Consider the following 16,984-nt stretch of genomic DNA (forward strand, 5'->3'; position numbering starts at 1 on the left):
CAGAGTGCAGTTGCTCTTAAACCATATCCAGTGTTTAATGAGGCCGACCACGCCAGTTCATGCAAAACTGCTGCAAACTCAAACCAACTTTCCGGGGTCATCTTTCTTCTTTTATTTTTGACCAGATACCCCGATATATCGATTTTGCGGCAACATTGTCAAGTGAAATGTTGGTACTTTCACAATATCTTAATGTGGATATAATGACCGAGTGGGTACAGGCAACAATTCGGTTGAATTACATCACTTTACTGCAATGCAGCCTTTCAAAATACAAGGAAAATACGACATTTGTGCCAAAGTATAATGATATAATAAGGATATATTGCCCAGTATGGACAATATTCCTACCAGTGAAACATGTTAAGATGAAGATCAAGGAAGTTATTTCATGCAACATGTTTGTGGTTAAAAAGTGCGGTTGTGTCTATCAGCTACAAACAAGCGACAGAAACAAAAACAGGGAAATATGTAAAGCAGAGCGACTAAATCAAGAGTTGATCAGTGCGACAAACACTACGACACCGGCGAGGACAGATGATGCAATACCGGTCAAGTCTTGTGTGTTTGTTTCATATGATGTTTCAGCCTACTACAGCTTTATCTGTGTGTGTGTGTGTGTGTGCAGCCAGTCTCTCTTGTAGTTCCTCTTTTAAACAGGACCATCATTTTTCTCTTTCACAATATCTGACTGTGTGTGAACACATGCGCGCACACACACGACACAAACAGTCACCTTGTTATTCCAGGAACACACACACACACACACACACACACACACACGTTGCTTTGTTGAAGACGGCGTAAATACGAGATTCCGTCCGATCGGCTTATTGTGGGCAAAACCAGACGACCTCTGACTCAGCAAGCCCTGACATGATGCACACACACACGCACGTACACACATATATGAACACACACACACACACACAGCTCACCTCATGTGTGAAATACACTCTTATCTGTAGAGAGTGAGAGACACATAGGGGTGATTAGAAAGAAAGTCCCGGAAAACACTTTTGCCAGGAGTGTGTGTGTGTGAGTGTGTGTGTGTGTGTGTGTGTGTGTGTGTGTGTGCGCGTGTGGGTGTGTGTGTGTGTGTGTGTATGTGTGTGTGTGTGTGTGTGTGTGTGTGTGATGCCACCGGCTGGCAGATAGACACAACAGACACAAAGCCCTCAGCTGTTCTCTCCCTCCTCCTGTCTCCCTCTATCAGCCCAAAATCTCTTACTGTAAACTCTCTCTGTGTAAACAACCTGCAACAAAAACACACACCGTGTTCCTCCGCACTGTATACAATTTGCTCTACACAATTTACTTTTTTGCACACAGCTCTATACACCATGTATGCCGCAGAATATACAGCATAAAAAAGGTACGATGTGTAGTGCGGCATGCTGGGACAGTCGATGACATGTTGGAGGGTTTTGGGTGATAACACTCCCTCTAGTGGCCTCCAGTGTGGCACAGTGCCAGTCTGTGCGAGTCAGGTGGGGTGTAAACTTAATGTTTTTGTGTGGCACAAAGGACAACGCATACCGATCTGAATCAACCGCTTCGGCGAGTAAACAGGACAGATGTTAACATGGCAGTTTACCTGCTTTCATAGTCGAAGGAGGGTTACAACAGCGTCACCCGACCATGAAACTTAGATTTGCTTTCATGTTCAGATCAGAGTTCAGTGCAGGAGGTAGTGTGCCCTTCATGCAGACAAGTAAAAAGTCAGATATCCCCACCTGTAGCTCGTAGTTTTAAAAGAGACATACAGTATTATGCTCATATACAGGTTCATAATGTTGTTTTTGGGTTACTACTAGAATAGGTTAGCATAAAACGCACAACTTTTCTCATACTGTCGTGTTGCTGCAGCACCTGATGCTCAGTCTGCTCTGATTGGTCGGCTAACACAGGCACGAGCCAGCGACCCCTCGACGTGTCCCCAAACCGGCTCTGTCGCGGTTTCAGCCTCTGGTTGGCTTTAATTCTACCGCGACGTTAGGCATAAATTATGCAAACGTGTACCACAGTGATGTAGCGCGATATCACAAAGTTGACGCTACTGACGAGGCGTTTCAGGGGCAGTGTTTTCTGTGGGAGAGAGGAGCTTCTTAACTTTCAAGACGTTTTCACATGTGCAAGATCCTATAAAACACTGAAGGAATGGGACTAAACAAAAAAAGCACAATAGATCTCCTTTAATTTATCATCGGTATAACTTGTAAACTAGTAAATGTTCATATGCTCTCTGTGATACTGTCGAAGGGAAATGTTCGAAGAGAGAGGGAAGGGAATGAGAGAAGTGAGAGTAACACCTGGCGCTACCCACATGTGTCTGCTGTTTGTGTGGCATCAGACTGTCTGCATGCGGTAACTTTACTCCGGCCCTGGCACACAACGACAGCGGTGGTCCGCACGTGTGTGTGTGTGTGTCTCAGCAGCAAGCATAGTGTTGAGTGATCGCTGATTCCAAAGCCGAGGCTGGCAGCGACAGCCACACACACACACACGAACAGCCCTCTGAATGTGTAGACAAACGCTTGTTACAGTGAACGTATATATATTTGTTCTCAGATATAACCGGGGTTCAACTGATACAGGTTTTTATGGCCGATATTTTTGGATTATACCACGGTCAAATTAAACCCCTCGGTTCCGATTGGCTGGCGGGTGTCCCTTAAAATTGTATATCAGGACGTGTTCGGCATAGTTATGGTCGACACTTTATTCTCTTTTCTAAATCAGTGCTCTGACTGCTTTTAGGCTGCAAGTCACCACAGCAACAGGGGGCTAATTAATATAAGATTCTAACATTAGCTACAAGATATTTAAAAGTGTTTATTTATTGAAATAAGTGACCATGGTTCAGTCACAATTAGGCACATTAAACTTTCGTCATAACAAACAATGCGGCACTATTCAATGTCAGTCTTTACATGGACATAGTCTCCGTGATGACACCGACAGGTTATCGGAGAGGCATTGCGGTGGCTCTGACCACCTTCTCAGTGTCGGGCTCCACTTAACTGCTGGCTAATTAAAAAAGAGGCGAAAAGAAGTGGACTGACGTGGTGCTGAGGTCGAGCTGAATGGAGCCTGGACGGCCACTTAGCTCAGTTAGCCGCGCGGCTACCACACATTCATAAAAGTCGTCATAGAATTTGATCCGTGACATAAACAACGCGGCGGCATTGACCTAATGAAACACATATACACACACATGGTCGACCCTCACTCATCGTCTCACAGTACGTGATGGATTAGCATGCCGTGGCCTTTCTCTTTATTCATCTTGTCAGGGGTTTTGTGTGTGCATGTGAGTGTAGGTGTGCGTGAGTGTGTGTGTGGCATCTGGTTTATTCCTGTCTGGGGGTCCATGACTTACTTTACTTAATGCATTAAACAGGCCGAGAGGATATTTGGGGAGAACGGGAGGGAGGGAGAGAGGAAAGAACTCGACGACAGAGGAGAGTATAACTTGAAAAAGATCCTAATGCTAATGAGAATGTTTTTTCCCTCCCCGTTCTCCGTTCCTCTCCCCTTTTTTTTCCTCCTAGGGAAGAGCTTCACTCTCACCATCACAGTGTTCACCAACCCTCCTCAGGTGGCCACGTACCAGAGAGCCATTAAAATCACAGTGGACGGTCCCAGAGAACCACGACGTGAGTGACACCGACACACAAGTGTTGACATTCGTCCTCCTCAGCAGCTATTAACACGCAGAGATTCATGTCATATTTGATCTTAAAGGTGCAATACGTGAGAACAAATAGGGGGTAGAGTAACCGCTAACTGCTGCTAACTGTAGCTGTCAGATGTAGCCGCCCTTGGTTAGTTAGCTCAGTTAGCTGTGCAGCTGGCGGTTCGCACTGGGAGCTTGGCACCACAGTAGTGTTGGTGTTGGTGTTTACACCGTTAGCGCAGGAGCTTTCGACCGGGATGGGATGAGGCTAACTGGTTAGCATGCTAACTGAGCCCGACACTGAGAAGGTTAGCATGCTAACTTCATTAGGTATCTCTGCAACACAGCACATAATCTTCATAATAAAAAAAACAACAGTTTTTATTGATATTCTCTTGATAATTTCGGTAGCTTTTAGAATGTTTATTTTTATAAAATTCCCACATATTGCACCTTTAATATGCACTTTCTTTGAGCGTCTTCAGAGTTGTATAAGTGAGTTTTTATTTGATCACTTCAAAACTGAAAAGGCTATTCATCACATTGCTGAACTGAAGTCAACAAACCAACTAGATCCCCAGTGAAGACAAGCCTCTAACCCCTACAGACAAACTCTCAGATGAGTCAAAAAGGAACCTGATGCAACACCGAGTTCCTCTCCCACTCAGTGTGATGAAACACTGGGATTTCTCACGACAGGACAGATTGTGTTTGTTCATAAACTCAAAAAATATGTCACATGAATATTTATCATCCGTTTTAAATGGAACTGAAGTGAGCGACACCGGTCAGAGGAGTCAGAGGCGAGGTGACAGAAAGAGAGGAAGACTCCTGCCAGCTCCGCTCAGCTGTGAATAACCATCACTCGTCTCTAACTCGCCCACACACACACACACACACACACACACACACACACACACACACACACACAGTATAAATACACACACATGCACACTTCCCCCATTGGGAGGAAGTGCCTGTAACTGGAGCTCAGTCTCAGGGCTTTGAAGTGCAGCCAACACCACAGACAGCGTGACAGACCACCACACACACACACACACACACACACTCACAAAGAGACAGCCAGACCCCTATGCGGCGCCCATCGTCAGATTCCCGATCGCAATATCAGACAGAGTGTGTTAACAAAGTCAGAACATTGTTATAGCCCGCGTTGGGCTGTAACTGTTACTGTAATCCCTGGCTTATGTAATCAGATTTCAAGCATGAAATAATCTGCTGCTCACAAATCACCTCTAGAGATCTCTGGCTGGAAAGTAATGTCACGTCTGTCTCCCAGGTCATCGCCAGAAGATGGACGAGGTCAAACCGGGCACCCTGGCTTTCTCCGAGAGGCTGACGGAGCTGGAGCATCTGAGGCGGAGCTCGATGAGGGTGACGCCTCCCCACCACCATCACCACCAATCCTCCGCCAACGCCCGCCAGTCCGCAGGGATCAACTCCGCAACCTTCTCCAGTCCCTCGCACGCTCAGATAACCGCTGGTAAGAGCATAGAAAAGAAGCGAAGGCGCAGACATGCTTTATGTGTCATATTGTTTCCAGTAGTTGAACCAAAGTCAATGTGAACCAGGCTGCCAAAATAAAAGTATGAACCTAAAAAATTAAATGGGACCTTTAAACAGGACTTCGAGGTGCGAAGCTATGCTGCTACAGTCGGGTTGATAAATGGGAGTGAGGATAAATCACTTTTTAATTTCAAAAGGTTAAAAGTAATCCCGTAGCTCTCCTCTTGATGGTAACTACTCCAGATCAGACCAGAATCCGATGTGACTCCGGGTGTTTATTCCTCCAGCAGGTCTGGCTCTGCACCCGACTAAAAATGAGGATTATATGGGATTTTTCGATGTGACTTCTAGGTGCTAAAGTCTGTCACATTTTTCTGATTTAACTCTAAAGGATACATATGCTGTTATTCATCTCCCACAACCGAAACAACATCCTCCGACTTCAGATAGGCGTAAAGGAAACCAAAAACCTGATTTACCCCCATCAGGAAAGGTGTCTTATGAATACAAGCCAGTCAAAGACGCTTTGTTTTTCCTGGTCTATCCAGACAGTGCAAATATGGGCAGGAGGAACCATGAATCAACCAACCCAACAATCAATGTCAGACACGTTTTACCACCTCAGCTGCAGTTTTAGCTTAGGTATTGAGAAACTGCTCTAATTTCTCGATAAGATCAAACATAACCGAATGAAGTAATTGTTTTAGAAATTATGAAACATTTTAAGAAAACAGGAAACGCACAGGTTAGTCAGACATGACTTCACATAAGACCAGAGTCTGTGGCTAATAATGTCCCACTAGCCATTGCATAGTTACACTGCACTGGTTTGCTGCGGTTTCTGGGGTTTAAATGTGATAATGTAGGCTGTCTATTGGTCTATATGAAGGGAATCCTTATTTTAATGAAGTTTAGGTTGGAAAAAAAATGTCCTTTAATCCAAGTTGTAGTCAGTTGCATAAAACAGGACATAATCAGCCCATGTGGTTGGATTATGAAGTACAGCACATTACACCAGCGAGGCCACCGGAACAATGATTTCTTTGAGTCACGCAGGATTCATGCTGCATGGAAACCTGAACACTAATTGTTTGAAGAGAAAATGATTTCCACAAAGTTTATTTCTGTGCCTTATATCTTGGAGGTAAAAACCACACCAGCGTAATTTTCTGCTCCAATGACGAACTTAAAGAAATTCCCTCTTTCTGTCTTTTCAGAATCTGACTTAATTGTGAGGGATAACTCAGAAACTGTGTGGTGAGGATATCAGCCAGGCTGTATGTAACGTGGTAGAGTCGGTGAGACAGTTAATCAGCGTTTTCAGTGGAAAAAACTGTCTCGCATGGACATTTAAGGACTTAACTGCACTAGTCACAGTCCATGACCAGGTCATGATTCAACAGTGGGAGCACTGTCCAAACCACTTTAACTTCCTTCAGGGAACATAATTTTGGGAAATAAGCATATTCACTTTCCAATAGAGAGCGATGAGATGATACCACGCTCATGTCTGTTGTCAAATAAGAAGCTACAGCCAGAAATTAGCTTAGCTTAGCATGAAGCACAGCACTGTTACGGGGTGACTGGCTCTGATGCTGAGATGGTTAGTTCAAGGGCCTCGGAAAATGAAGCCTTACCCGCTAACCGTGTGTGTGAGAGGTTCCCCTTTTTGATTTACTGAAGAGTACGAAGATTTGTCAGTTAACATTTATAGTGCTAATGTGCAGATTAATATTTAATGTAAAATCATTTACAGCCTCTAAAAACAGTGTGTGTGTGTGTGTGTGTGTGTGTGTGTGTGTGTGTGTGTGTGCGCGCTTGTATCAAACCTCATTGTTCCTCCTTGTGGTTTTGGTGAGATCCATTGTGGTCTGTGTGTGTGTATTGCTTTTGTGTGTACCTGTGAGAGTGTGTGTTGCGGTTGCCCTGGATACCCCATGTGGCACCGAAAAGACGGTATCTGTTCCTCTTCCGACTTCTGTGGTAGTGACGCCGCGCGAGCGCGTGTGTGTGTGTTTACGCACTTGTTTCTTGTGTGTGCATTTGCATGTGTGTGTCTGTGTGCTTGCAAGGGAGGAAGCAAGTTGGGCCTTAAGGAGGAAATGAGAGTCAGCTGGCAGGAAGTGCTACTGTGGGAGAAAAAAAATTTAAAGCAAATGTGTAACTGTCAGAATTTGAGCTAAAGGTTACTGTTAATAAGATTTGTGATTTACTTTATAGTGGACAGCTCAGAGATTTCAGTCCTGGTTGATTTGGCGACACATGTAATTATTGGTGGAAACAGCAAATGCAGTCCAATACTACAAGTCAAACGATTGTGGGTGCAGAAACACTAATTGTTGTCATTTTAATAAAGAAGTCAGGCAATAATTCGTCTTTTTCCATCATCATGGTGAATTTATGTTAAGCTGCACATGCAGCAGGACACAGTGAAAGGAGCTGGTTACTTTACTGAGAAGCATTTTTGATGAACAGTGTTCCCGTTGACCACCTCATACTCATGTTTCATCAGTTAAATGCTTTTAATGTGAAGCCGCAGCAGTCGGAAATGTTCAGTTTGCATTAGCAGTAACTTAATAGAGCATTTTTTTTCCAGGAATATTGCTATAGACACCCAGAACATAATGCAGTAAATATATAACTATTGCAATACTTTCATTATTGGGCCGTGACTGGGCATTAAATGCAGTAAATTATCCCAAATGTTACCAACACTCTCCGGGTGTTTACTCCTCCAGAAGCTCTGGCTCTCCATCCGACTCTCTCCTCCAGAGTGAACCTCCATTGGGTATCATGCGAGCTCTTGATTGGCTCCTATATTTGCTGTAATCGTAGGTCTCACGGACGTGTTTTGCTACAGAAAATTATCTTTTCTTTTGACTGGCAAAGAGCAGAGATGTAAAAACAAACAAAGAATGTGGAGGAGTGGCGAGAGACCGAGCAAAAACACCAGCACACTGTAGTTAGACTGTTTCCTGCTTTCTCTATTTTTTTCTGATCCCTCTAAAAATGAAAATAGCAATAGGAAACCGTTATTAAGCCACTCTCTTTTTCTTTCTCTTCCCCTTTCTTTCCTCCTCTCTCCCCCACCATCACCCCCTCCCGCTCTGCTTTCATTTCTCCTTTAACAATCGTCTTCCCTCATTTCACTTCTCAAAACGTCCAAACTGTGAGTAATGAATACTGTACAACAATGTAATGTAATGCGCTCATGTGCGTGCGCGCCCGGCGCTTCGTTCTGCACATGTGTGGCGGGGCAGTAAAAGTCTACGCTCCCTCCGCTGCCAAACCACTTACAGCTCATAACAGATGTAAAATACACAGAGTGGTGACACATGATAAAAGTACAGATGAAATCAAGAGTAACAATACAGCAAGAAGATGTTAAGAGTGTTTGTCTTGCTTTACTTAAACTTAATACGCACATTATTCAATAAAATTAGGAAAAGTTCAGTAAAACATGAATAAAGTATGTTATATTCATATTATGAGAGCTTAAGAAAAGCGTTGCATACATCATTTCAACTGATAAGTGCATACAGACCAAAACCCCCTTTAATATTCTGTCAGTTCACTCTCTCGCTTTGTGCTGTTTTCATTTTTCAGTTCAATCGTTCCTAATTTCCAACACATCCTCGTATCTAAACGACTGGAAAGGTCGATTGCCAATGACTCCCAGAGCGACACGTAAACAACCCTTCGCACAGCAACAAATAAGTATGGCATTTATGCAAAGTGTGACGTTATGTACATGACGAAATTTGAGTCCGTTACGTAACTTGGAATAATTCATCAATGACTTTTGTTTTCACGCGGTGCATCATCAGCATTCTCCTACTGACTGTCTTTTTGTTTGCCCCAGCCACCAGACCTCCTCCTTGACTTTGTCTCTCTTACACTACTTCACCTGACTGCCTCCTTTGCTCCCCTCATAGTTATGTTCATTAAGTGTCACCGCCTAACAATAAATGCAAATATACGGCTATTTCTCTGGTGAGGACAGGTTGGCAACTTCCAGCTTGTATTAGTGTCTGTTGAGCTGGGATTGGCTGGTTTATATATGGGGCAAAGTGAGTGTGTCTAGCTTCCGTACCCATCAATAACATTGATTGATGAGTTGATATTGTGATTTCAATGGTTGGTTCAAGCCTACGTTAAGCCGACGTTGTATTGTGTTTAACAAGAAGAACACATGATTGGATCTGACCTGGCACAATGTGATCTAAAAGGATTTCATTTCATCTGGACTTGAAGACAGATCCTTTGTAAAGACAGTTGATACACACCCGCTGACATATAGGACGACATGACAGCTCCCCAAAAAATGAAGCCAAAACCTCTCAATCACCATAAATCACAACCCCTTCCTGTTAGCAGATGGGACTAAAAACTTGATGTTGATGTCAAATAGTGTTCCAAAAGAACATTTCGGTCATTTTAGGTTGTTTGTGCCTCATGCAATTACAACAAAAAAAAGAAAGCTTCAAGCCTCTTGTTGACCCTCTGAATGAACCCCTTACTGTGTAACAAATACAGAGCGAGGGGTGCCACACACATGGCACGACACAGCCTGACCTTCTACATATCTGTCTTCAGCTTTTAATGAGCCCTGTTTTCAGCTATGTGACAATGTATTTTATAAGATAATCCAAAGTCTTTTACTCTTAGGAGAGTGGATAATGTTCTCAACTCATTAAGAAATACTAAATCCTTCAATGTATCTTGGAAATGCAAGAGCAGCAGCCACCACAAACCTTCTGTTTCTTGACATTTGTATATTTGGTTTACACATAATACGTATAATTGGCGTCGCATTATTTCTGACATTCATTTGCCGACCATAAAACACCACGGAGATGCAGTTCTAGCCGTTCTAGCTCTGTTTCCGAGCAGCAGGCCGCCTGTGACTCCTGCCCCACATTAGTGCACTCTGCCAGGGGAGAGAAGCCAGGAAAGGAGGGGGCTTGGCACGGGGCCTGGGCTTCACCACCACCCAGATACAGCGCACACACACACACACACACGTACACACACACACACACACACGTCAATGCATGGGAGAGCTCTTGGCGAGACTTGAAAAGCCTTCATTGACGTCTTGGCTGCTGTGTACAGTTCGCCTCCTCGTCTGTCTGCACACACACACATGCGCAAAGCACACACACGTATGTACACACTCTTGTCTGCAAGTCTGTGGGTGATCAGTGCCATTTATTAGACTGTGGGGAAAAAGACTGGATTGAATGAAAGAGCTCTCACACACACGCACGCACACACACACACACAAACACACACACACACACACACACACACAGCCCTCCCCTTCATCCGTCCACCCCCACACTAAGTTAATTGCTTCCTCTCCTCCATCTCTCTTTCTTCTGTTCTCTCACTATCAAACTCTTCTGTCTCAAGTTCATTTAAATCAGCTTAAATCAGCCTTTTTTCAAATAGGACTTCTGCACATGCTTATTGTTCTTTAATATGCTGTTAATACACGTATGTAAAGTTAAAGATGAGATGTTTTCTGGGCCAAAACAAAACTGATGAACGATCCTAAACTTAAAGCTCATATGTAGCTTTTTGCTGAACAAAGCCATGAGGTGTTGTCAAAACCCTCCACTGATGGAATGTAACTCACTACATTTACTCAAGTACAATTCTCAGGTACTTTTACTTTACTTGAGTATTTTACAGTTTCTGCTACTTTATACTCCCACTCCACTACATTTTGAAGGCAAACATCGTGCTTTTTACTCCACTTCATTTATTTGATTATTTTACTTTTCACTGAGCAGGAAGGTAATCTGAAAAGTAATCAGTAACTAAAGCTGTCAGACAAATGCAGTGGAGTTAAAAAGTACAATATTTACCTCTGACATGTAGTGGAGTAGAAGTATAAAGTTCCATTAAATGGAAATATTCAAGTAAAAAACCTTGAGTTTGTACTTATACACTACTCGAGTAAATGTACTGAGTTACTTTCCAGGTAAAAACACTGATAAATGATGACAATGTGGTGAAGAAAGTGTTTTGTAATCATCTCAGTTACACAAAGAGCTTGTTGTTTGAGTTGTCTGTTCGCTGTTTCCACTGATGGAATGATAAAATAGAAAATGTAGACTTGTAGTTCAAAGAAAATAAAAAAAACTTTATCTTTCTCTCTCAGATTCCAGACAGATGCAGTCGTCTCCATCTTGGTCTTACGACCAGTCATACCCCTACCTGGGCCAGATCACCACGCCCACTGTCCACACAGCCAATCCGCTTTCTCCTGGTCGATCCACGCTCAGTGACTTGTCTTCACGACTTACAGGTAACACACACACACACACACACACCTCTGTACACACATAGAAACCTGACAGTAAAATAAGTATGCTGTAACCTTTGCCCTCTGCCCTCTCTCAGGTCCTGACCTCGCGGCCTTTGGTGACCCCAGGATGACCTTAGAGCGACCTTTCACCTCGCTCCCCTCCTTGCCTGACTCACGGTTCTCCGACCCTCGGGTCCACTACCCTCCCACAGCGGCCGCCTTCACCTACACTCCCTCTCACAACCCTGTCTCCAATGGCGCCCTTGGTATTACCATGGCAACAGCCATGGCAACCACTCCTGCTGGGAGGTACCACACCTACTTGCCTCCTCCCTATCCGGCCAACACCCCCCATCAGGCCCAGAACGGGCCCTTCCAGTCCACCTCCTCGCCGTACCACCTGTACTACTCCACCGCCGCCGGCTCGTACCAGTTCTCCATGATGGCAGGAGGCGGAGGCAGCAGCGACTCGCGCTCACCGCCGAGGATCTTGCCGCCGTGCACCAACGCCTCCACAGGCTCCTCCCTCCTGCACCCATCTCTGCCCAATCAGAATGAAGGAGTGGGTGTGGAGGTGGAGTCTAGCCACAGTAGCTCCCCGACAAACATGGCAGCCGCTGAAGCCGTGTGGAGACCTTACTGAGCCGGCCACGGTGGTGGAGGACACTTTAAACGGCGCGGAGTGGGTACGTTCATTAACGGCGACAGCCTGGTCACGTGATGGCGGACAATCCGAAACAGGATGAAATGATCTCAGTTAAATGACAAAGAAAGTGTGATGTGATTCTACTTTTGTCACAAGCCTCCTCCCAGTTTTATTCGTCCATCACTTGACCAGGAGCCGGACGAGCACGCCCACTTTAAAACCATCTACTGACAAACAATGTTGGCCATTGAAAAACAAGAATGACTGACAGGTGCATTAGCCAACAGATAGCAGAGAGTGGACCTCCCAGTCTCACTCTCAGGACTCCAGAGAAGAGCGAAGGACGAGCCGAGAGAAGCGGGCTAACATTTTGGTTTTACACTGACGGAGTGCATGCAGCAGCACTGGACTGACCCGAAATCAGCTTCCTTTGTAAAATAACAAGACTTCTTCCTCATAAATGTTGTTGGTGTTGTGAAAAGATTTGCTCATGCCAAATATTGTGGATGGCCTGTTTGTTTTTACCTTCGTCTATCATTGTTACACTCCTCCATTGTCACATCGTCTCTTTTTTCTCCTCGGTCAGACATTTTTAGAGCCCATTATCTCTTGGAGAAGATAAAGAAACAAACCTTTTATGGCTCCCGAGACAAAATCGGACACACTTTGTTAGATTAGATTACCTTCCTTCAGCAGCTTCACTCCCAGATGCTTTAATCTGATTTTCCAATGTCTGACAGCATGGCGTTTTCTTAGATACTTTAATTTATTCATACAATACCATTTTCTGGTTGCATTTCAGGTGTGTGTGCGTGTGTATGTGTCACATTTACACATGATCCACTGTCAGTTTGTACTGTATTATAACCATGACTGTAAATGACACCTGCATTTGATCATGTTTTCATCACCCCCCCCTCTCTCTGTCTCACACACACACACACACACACACACAAAGAGCAGATTTATTTTGACATTGTTGATTGTGCACATTTGGTTTTGATTTATATAAATATTCTTGTGAAGAAAATACAACTCTTGTCCCGTCGTCTGATTCGTATCGAAGCCCATTTCCCGCCAAATGAAGAAAAAAATTCAAATGAAAACCAAGCTGCATGAAAAAAATATTAAAAGTGGTAATTATGAGATATAAAGTAAGATTATGAGATAGAATGTCAAAATTACAAGATAAAAATTCAGAATTATGACGTAAAGAGTCATGTTTATGAGATAAAATGTCGTAATTATGAGATAAAAGCCAACATTTTGATAAAAAAAATCAAAATTATGAGATAAAAAGTCATAACTATGAGATAATAAGTCATAACTATGAGATAATAAATCACAAGTATGAGATAAAATGTCAGAATTATGAGCTAAAAGGCAACATTTGGATAAGAAATCCAAATTATTACACTTAAAACCAAAATTAGGAGTTAAAAGGTGTAAAGGTAAAAAGGAGGTGAAGGTAAATGTATTGTCATGTTTTAAATCACAAGGCTTGTGAGAAAACGAAACAATGTTTGAGGCCTTTCAGTTCTCTTAATTTAAAAATCTGTGCTGCATGCTGACACCTGTATCTATGCCAAACCACACACACGTCGACATTTCATCCATTGCTATTCCTGAACATGGAGGAATTTCTACAGGCAAACAGACAAGCCCTAGCTTGCCTTCTCTGCCAGTTTACACACACACACACACACACACACACAGGGGTTGCTAAATAAAGGTGAAGTGATTGCAGCCAGACAGTGAGTACACAGTATAAAAAGCTGAACTACTGCAGGCAAAGGTTGGGAGAAAGAGCTCACAGTGATCTAAAACGTGTCAAATAACTGACGTGAATGTGCGTGAACAGACCTTAAAATCCTCTGTGGGTGCTGCAGCCTCGCGCTCAGCACCAAAAACTCAGGTGAGCACTGACTTCATCTGTTCTGGCAGCCATGTCAGCACATCCAGGCACGACTGGGAAAGGCCCAGGGTGTATTTTCTCGACCGTGCAACATGAGGAAGTCCGAGCAAAGGGCGTCAGCGCACTCAAAGCGAACTATTACACGATCAACTATTCTCGTACAAATATCAATAGCAGCGCACAACCTTTGTAAAAGATCAAACTACTTCCCCCTTCTCAGCTCGCTAATCACTGCGAGAAGCGTGTGAATGTTGCTGATTTGAGGAGGTTAAGGGTTCAGTAGGCCTCAACGGGAGCATCGGAAACCGCTTTCTATCACATTTTCTGACATCACGACTGGGGGCTCTGCATTCGACAAGTATTTTTTGCCACTTTCCACATGTACAACTGACAACGGCACCATGAACGTCGCTGAAAAGAGACTAACCATGAGCTAGCTTATATCAAGCATACTCAGACCCCTCATCCCCAGATACCGTTCAACAATCCCACAAAATCATTCGACGCATTGGCAACAAAAGCAGCTTTTGGGGAGTGATTAAGGTTTCTCACTCGAATAAGGCAGAGGTGGATGTTTTGAATGGAGGCTGATCACATCGCAGAGGTCGTGCTGAGATGAGCTCGATAAGGATCAATTTGTTTACAAGAATTGGAAACGATGGAGGCGGCTCATTGAGGCCTCGCGTCACAGAGGGGATGAACAGGACCAATTAAGTCCTATATTTGTTTCACGCTAACACAACAAGGGATGGAGATGTCTGTTAAATTGTACTTTTATATAACACAGAACTTACAGACTTCAGCAGTATTTTGCATTTTTTCCCATTCATCATAAATAACATGCACTGTTTGTTACTGTTGACCGTTTTCAAGTCATACTGGAGTGTTTTAGCTTGAAACATGCACTTCCAGCGGTTGTTTCCTCTTTACTCTTGTACATCATACATTTTAATAGTTAATCCACTCTGAAGAAAACCTTTAAAATGAACAATACATGCGGAACATTTTCTTTTTTTTTTCAGAGACTCAAGTTGGACATAAGAGAATAGTTTGAAATGATTGAGCGAGATCATCTTGCAGGACAGCTGGCTTTAACAGGACATTTATCTTTGGTGAACAGCGACATCTAGTGGTCTAATCACACTACGACACCCCAATGTTCAGGATGGTCCTGAGGAAAAGAGTTCAGTTTTTCTTCAGGGCTGAACTCTTTGTGTGTTTCCAGTGGGTCCATAGTAAAATACTGTCAAGAAAACCAGCGAATGATGCATATACATGGCTTGTGGGGTTTAATTTATGTCCCTTTGTGGGTTGAGGACATATTATTTCAGCAGCCCTGCAAAAATCACAATTTTTGATGCTTAAGGCTCCAGTTTTCAGTTTTCTCTTTTTGAGCCTCCCAACAGATACCAGAATTGATTTCCTACCAGCAGCCATCACATGGCGCTTGGCTGAGCTTCAGATGTGATTGATGACCCCCCGTAATGACAAACGAGGGAGAAATTAACAGGGAGTCAACATTTACATAATGTCCTATTAATCACTGTGACAGAGGGACAGAGGTGGTGATGGCAGGGGAAAATCCATGAGGGACAACAGATTTATTTATTTATCTAGTTGAGATGCACTGCAAGTCCAAAGGCTGTGTGTGTGTGTGTGTGTGTGTGTGTGTGTGTGTGCAGTTGTGTAGAATCAGGGTGTCACTTAAAGCTGCAGTCTGGAGTTTTGAGAAAAAAGTGGAGTGAGCCAGAAGAGACTCAGAGGAGCCTGCCGTAACCATGGTAACAGAGGAAGCCAGATAACGAAGGTGTCAAAAACAACAACAACAAAATAAGCCCTGATTGTTCTATTTCTGATCAATACAACTACATAACAATGACAAGTGCCTCATGCAGATCACTGTAGATATCCCGAGTAACAAACAATATTCCTCACATCGCTGTAGCGTAGTTACCAGCTAATCATTACCTGGTGCAACAATTTTGCCAGAGTAACTTTATTTCTCTAAACCAATTCAACCACTTCGGAGTGTACAGGACACAAACTAACTTTATTATAACTGCCTGGTCACTTGAATGACACTTTTGCTAACCAGTGGCCATAAACACAAAGCTAAACGCCAGAGTTAGCATACAAGCTAACAAGCCAGATTTACCAACAAGCTACGTAGCTCGACTACAACCTCATAAGGAGATAATGTGCTATTGCAAGTATTAGTGTAACCACTGCCACCATAGCCTTGTGGTTAAAACCTAGAATGAAACATATATAAAGCAGGGGTTCTTACCTGTCCCGCAAAGGTGGCCAACTCTGCGTAGCTCTTGAGTCCTTACAAATCCCACCGCTCCCTCCACCTCTGAAATGATGCTGGTTTTCTCTCTCTGGCTCGGTCCAATTCTTTGTTTTTACACTGCTTTTCTTTGTCAGTCTTCTTATTTCTTCTCTTTGACGTGGGCAATGGTGGGGCATTCTTCGGCTCTGTTGTTGTTCTCTGTTCTCCTCCATTGTTCGCAGTTTGAGTTTGAGCTTGAACGTATCTGACCAGGTGAGAGCAGGCACTGCGCCTGCGCAGAGGAGGGACACTGGGGCTGCCAGCAGCATGCACAAGAATGATTGACACTTATCCGACACTTCCCTTGGCTCTGATTGGTTGTGTTGATCCAGGAGCAGTGGATTCTTGCACATCAAATTATGAGTCAGATCATAATGCCAACTTTAGCAAATATAACAAAAAAAAAAAAAAATAGCTACAGACTACAACTTTAAATTAGCTACTGAGCACATGGACAATAAGAGGACACACTAAAATCTGGTGTTTCTTACAAGGAAAGAGACACATTACAGATCTTCAAGTGCAACACAAAACTCAAGCTTCTACAATGAAACTCCGAGACCATAGTT

General features: G+C 43.5%; 1 protein-coding gene across 4 annotated transcripts in view; it reads left to right on the top strand.

Annotated features, from left to right (window-relative positions):
- The window catches only part of runx1 (RUNX family transcription factor 1), a 48,680-nt gene extending 35,477 nt beyond the window's left edge, over window positions 1-13,203 (top strand). For 2 of the 4 annotated variants that reach the window (XM_030410358.1, XM_030410359.1), the window contains 5 exons: window positions 3,555-3,659; window positions 4,980-5,183; window positions 8,813-8,923; window positions 11,376-11,522; window positions 11,618-13,203. In XM_030410358.1, coding sequence (XP_030266218.1) covers window positions 3,555-3,659; window positions 4,980-5,183; window positions 8,813-8,923; window positions 11,376-11,522; window positions 11,618-12,165 — 1,115 coding nt within the window. In that variant the 3' untranslated portion in view covers window positions 12,166-13,203. The remainder of the gene's footprint in view (window positions 1-3,554; window positions 3,660-4,979; window positions 5,184-8,812; window positions 8,924-11,375; window positions 11,523-11,617) is intronic. The other 2 variants (XM_030410360.1, XM_030410361.1) reach the window with 1 other exon arrangement.
- Window positions 13,204-16,984: the final 3,781 nt, after the last annotated feature.

This window comes from Sparus aurata, chromosome 24 (assembly GCF_900880675.1).
Source record: "Sparus aurata chromosome 24, fSpaAur1.1, whole genome shotgun sequence".
NCBI classification, from domain to species: Eukaryota; Metazoa; Chordata; class Actinopteri; order Spariformes; family Sparidae; genus Sparus; species Sparus aurata.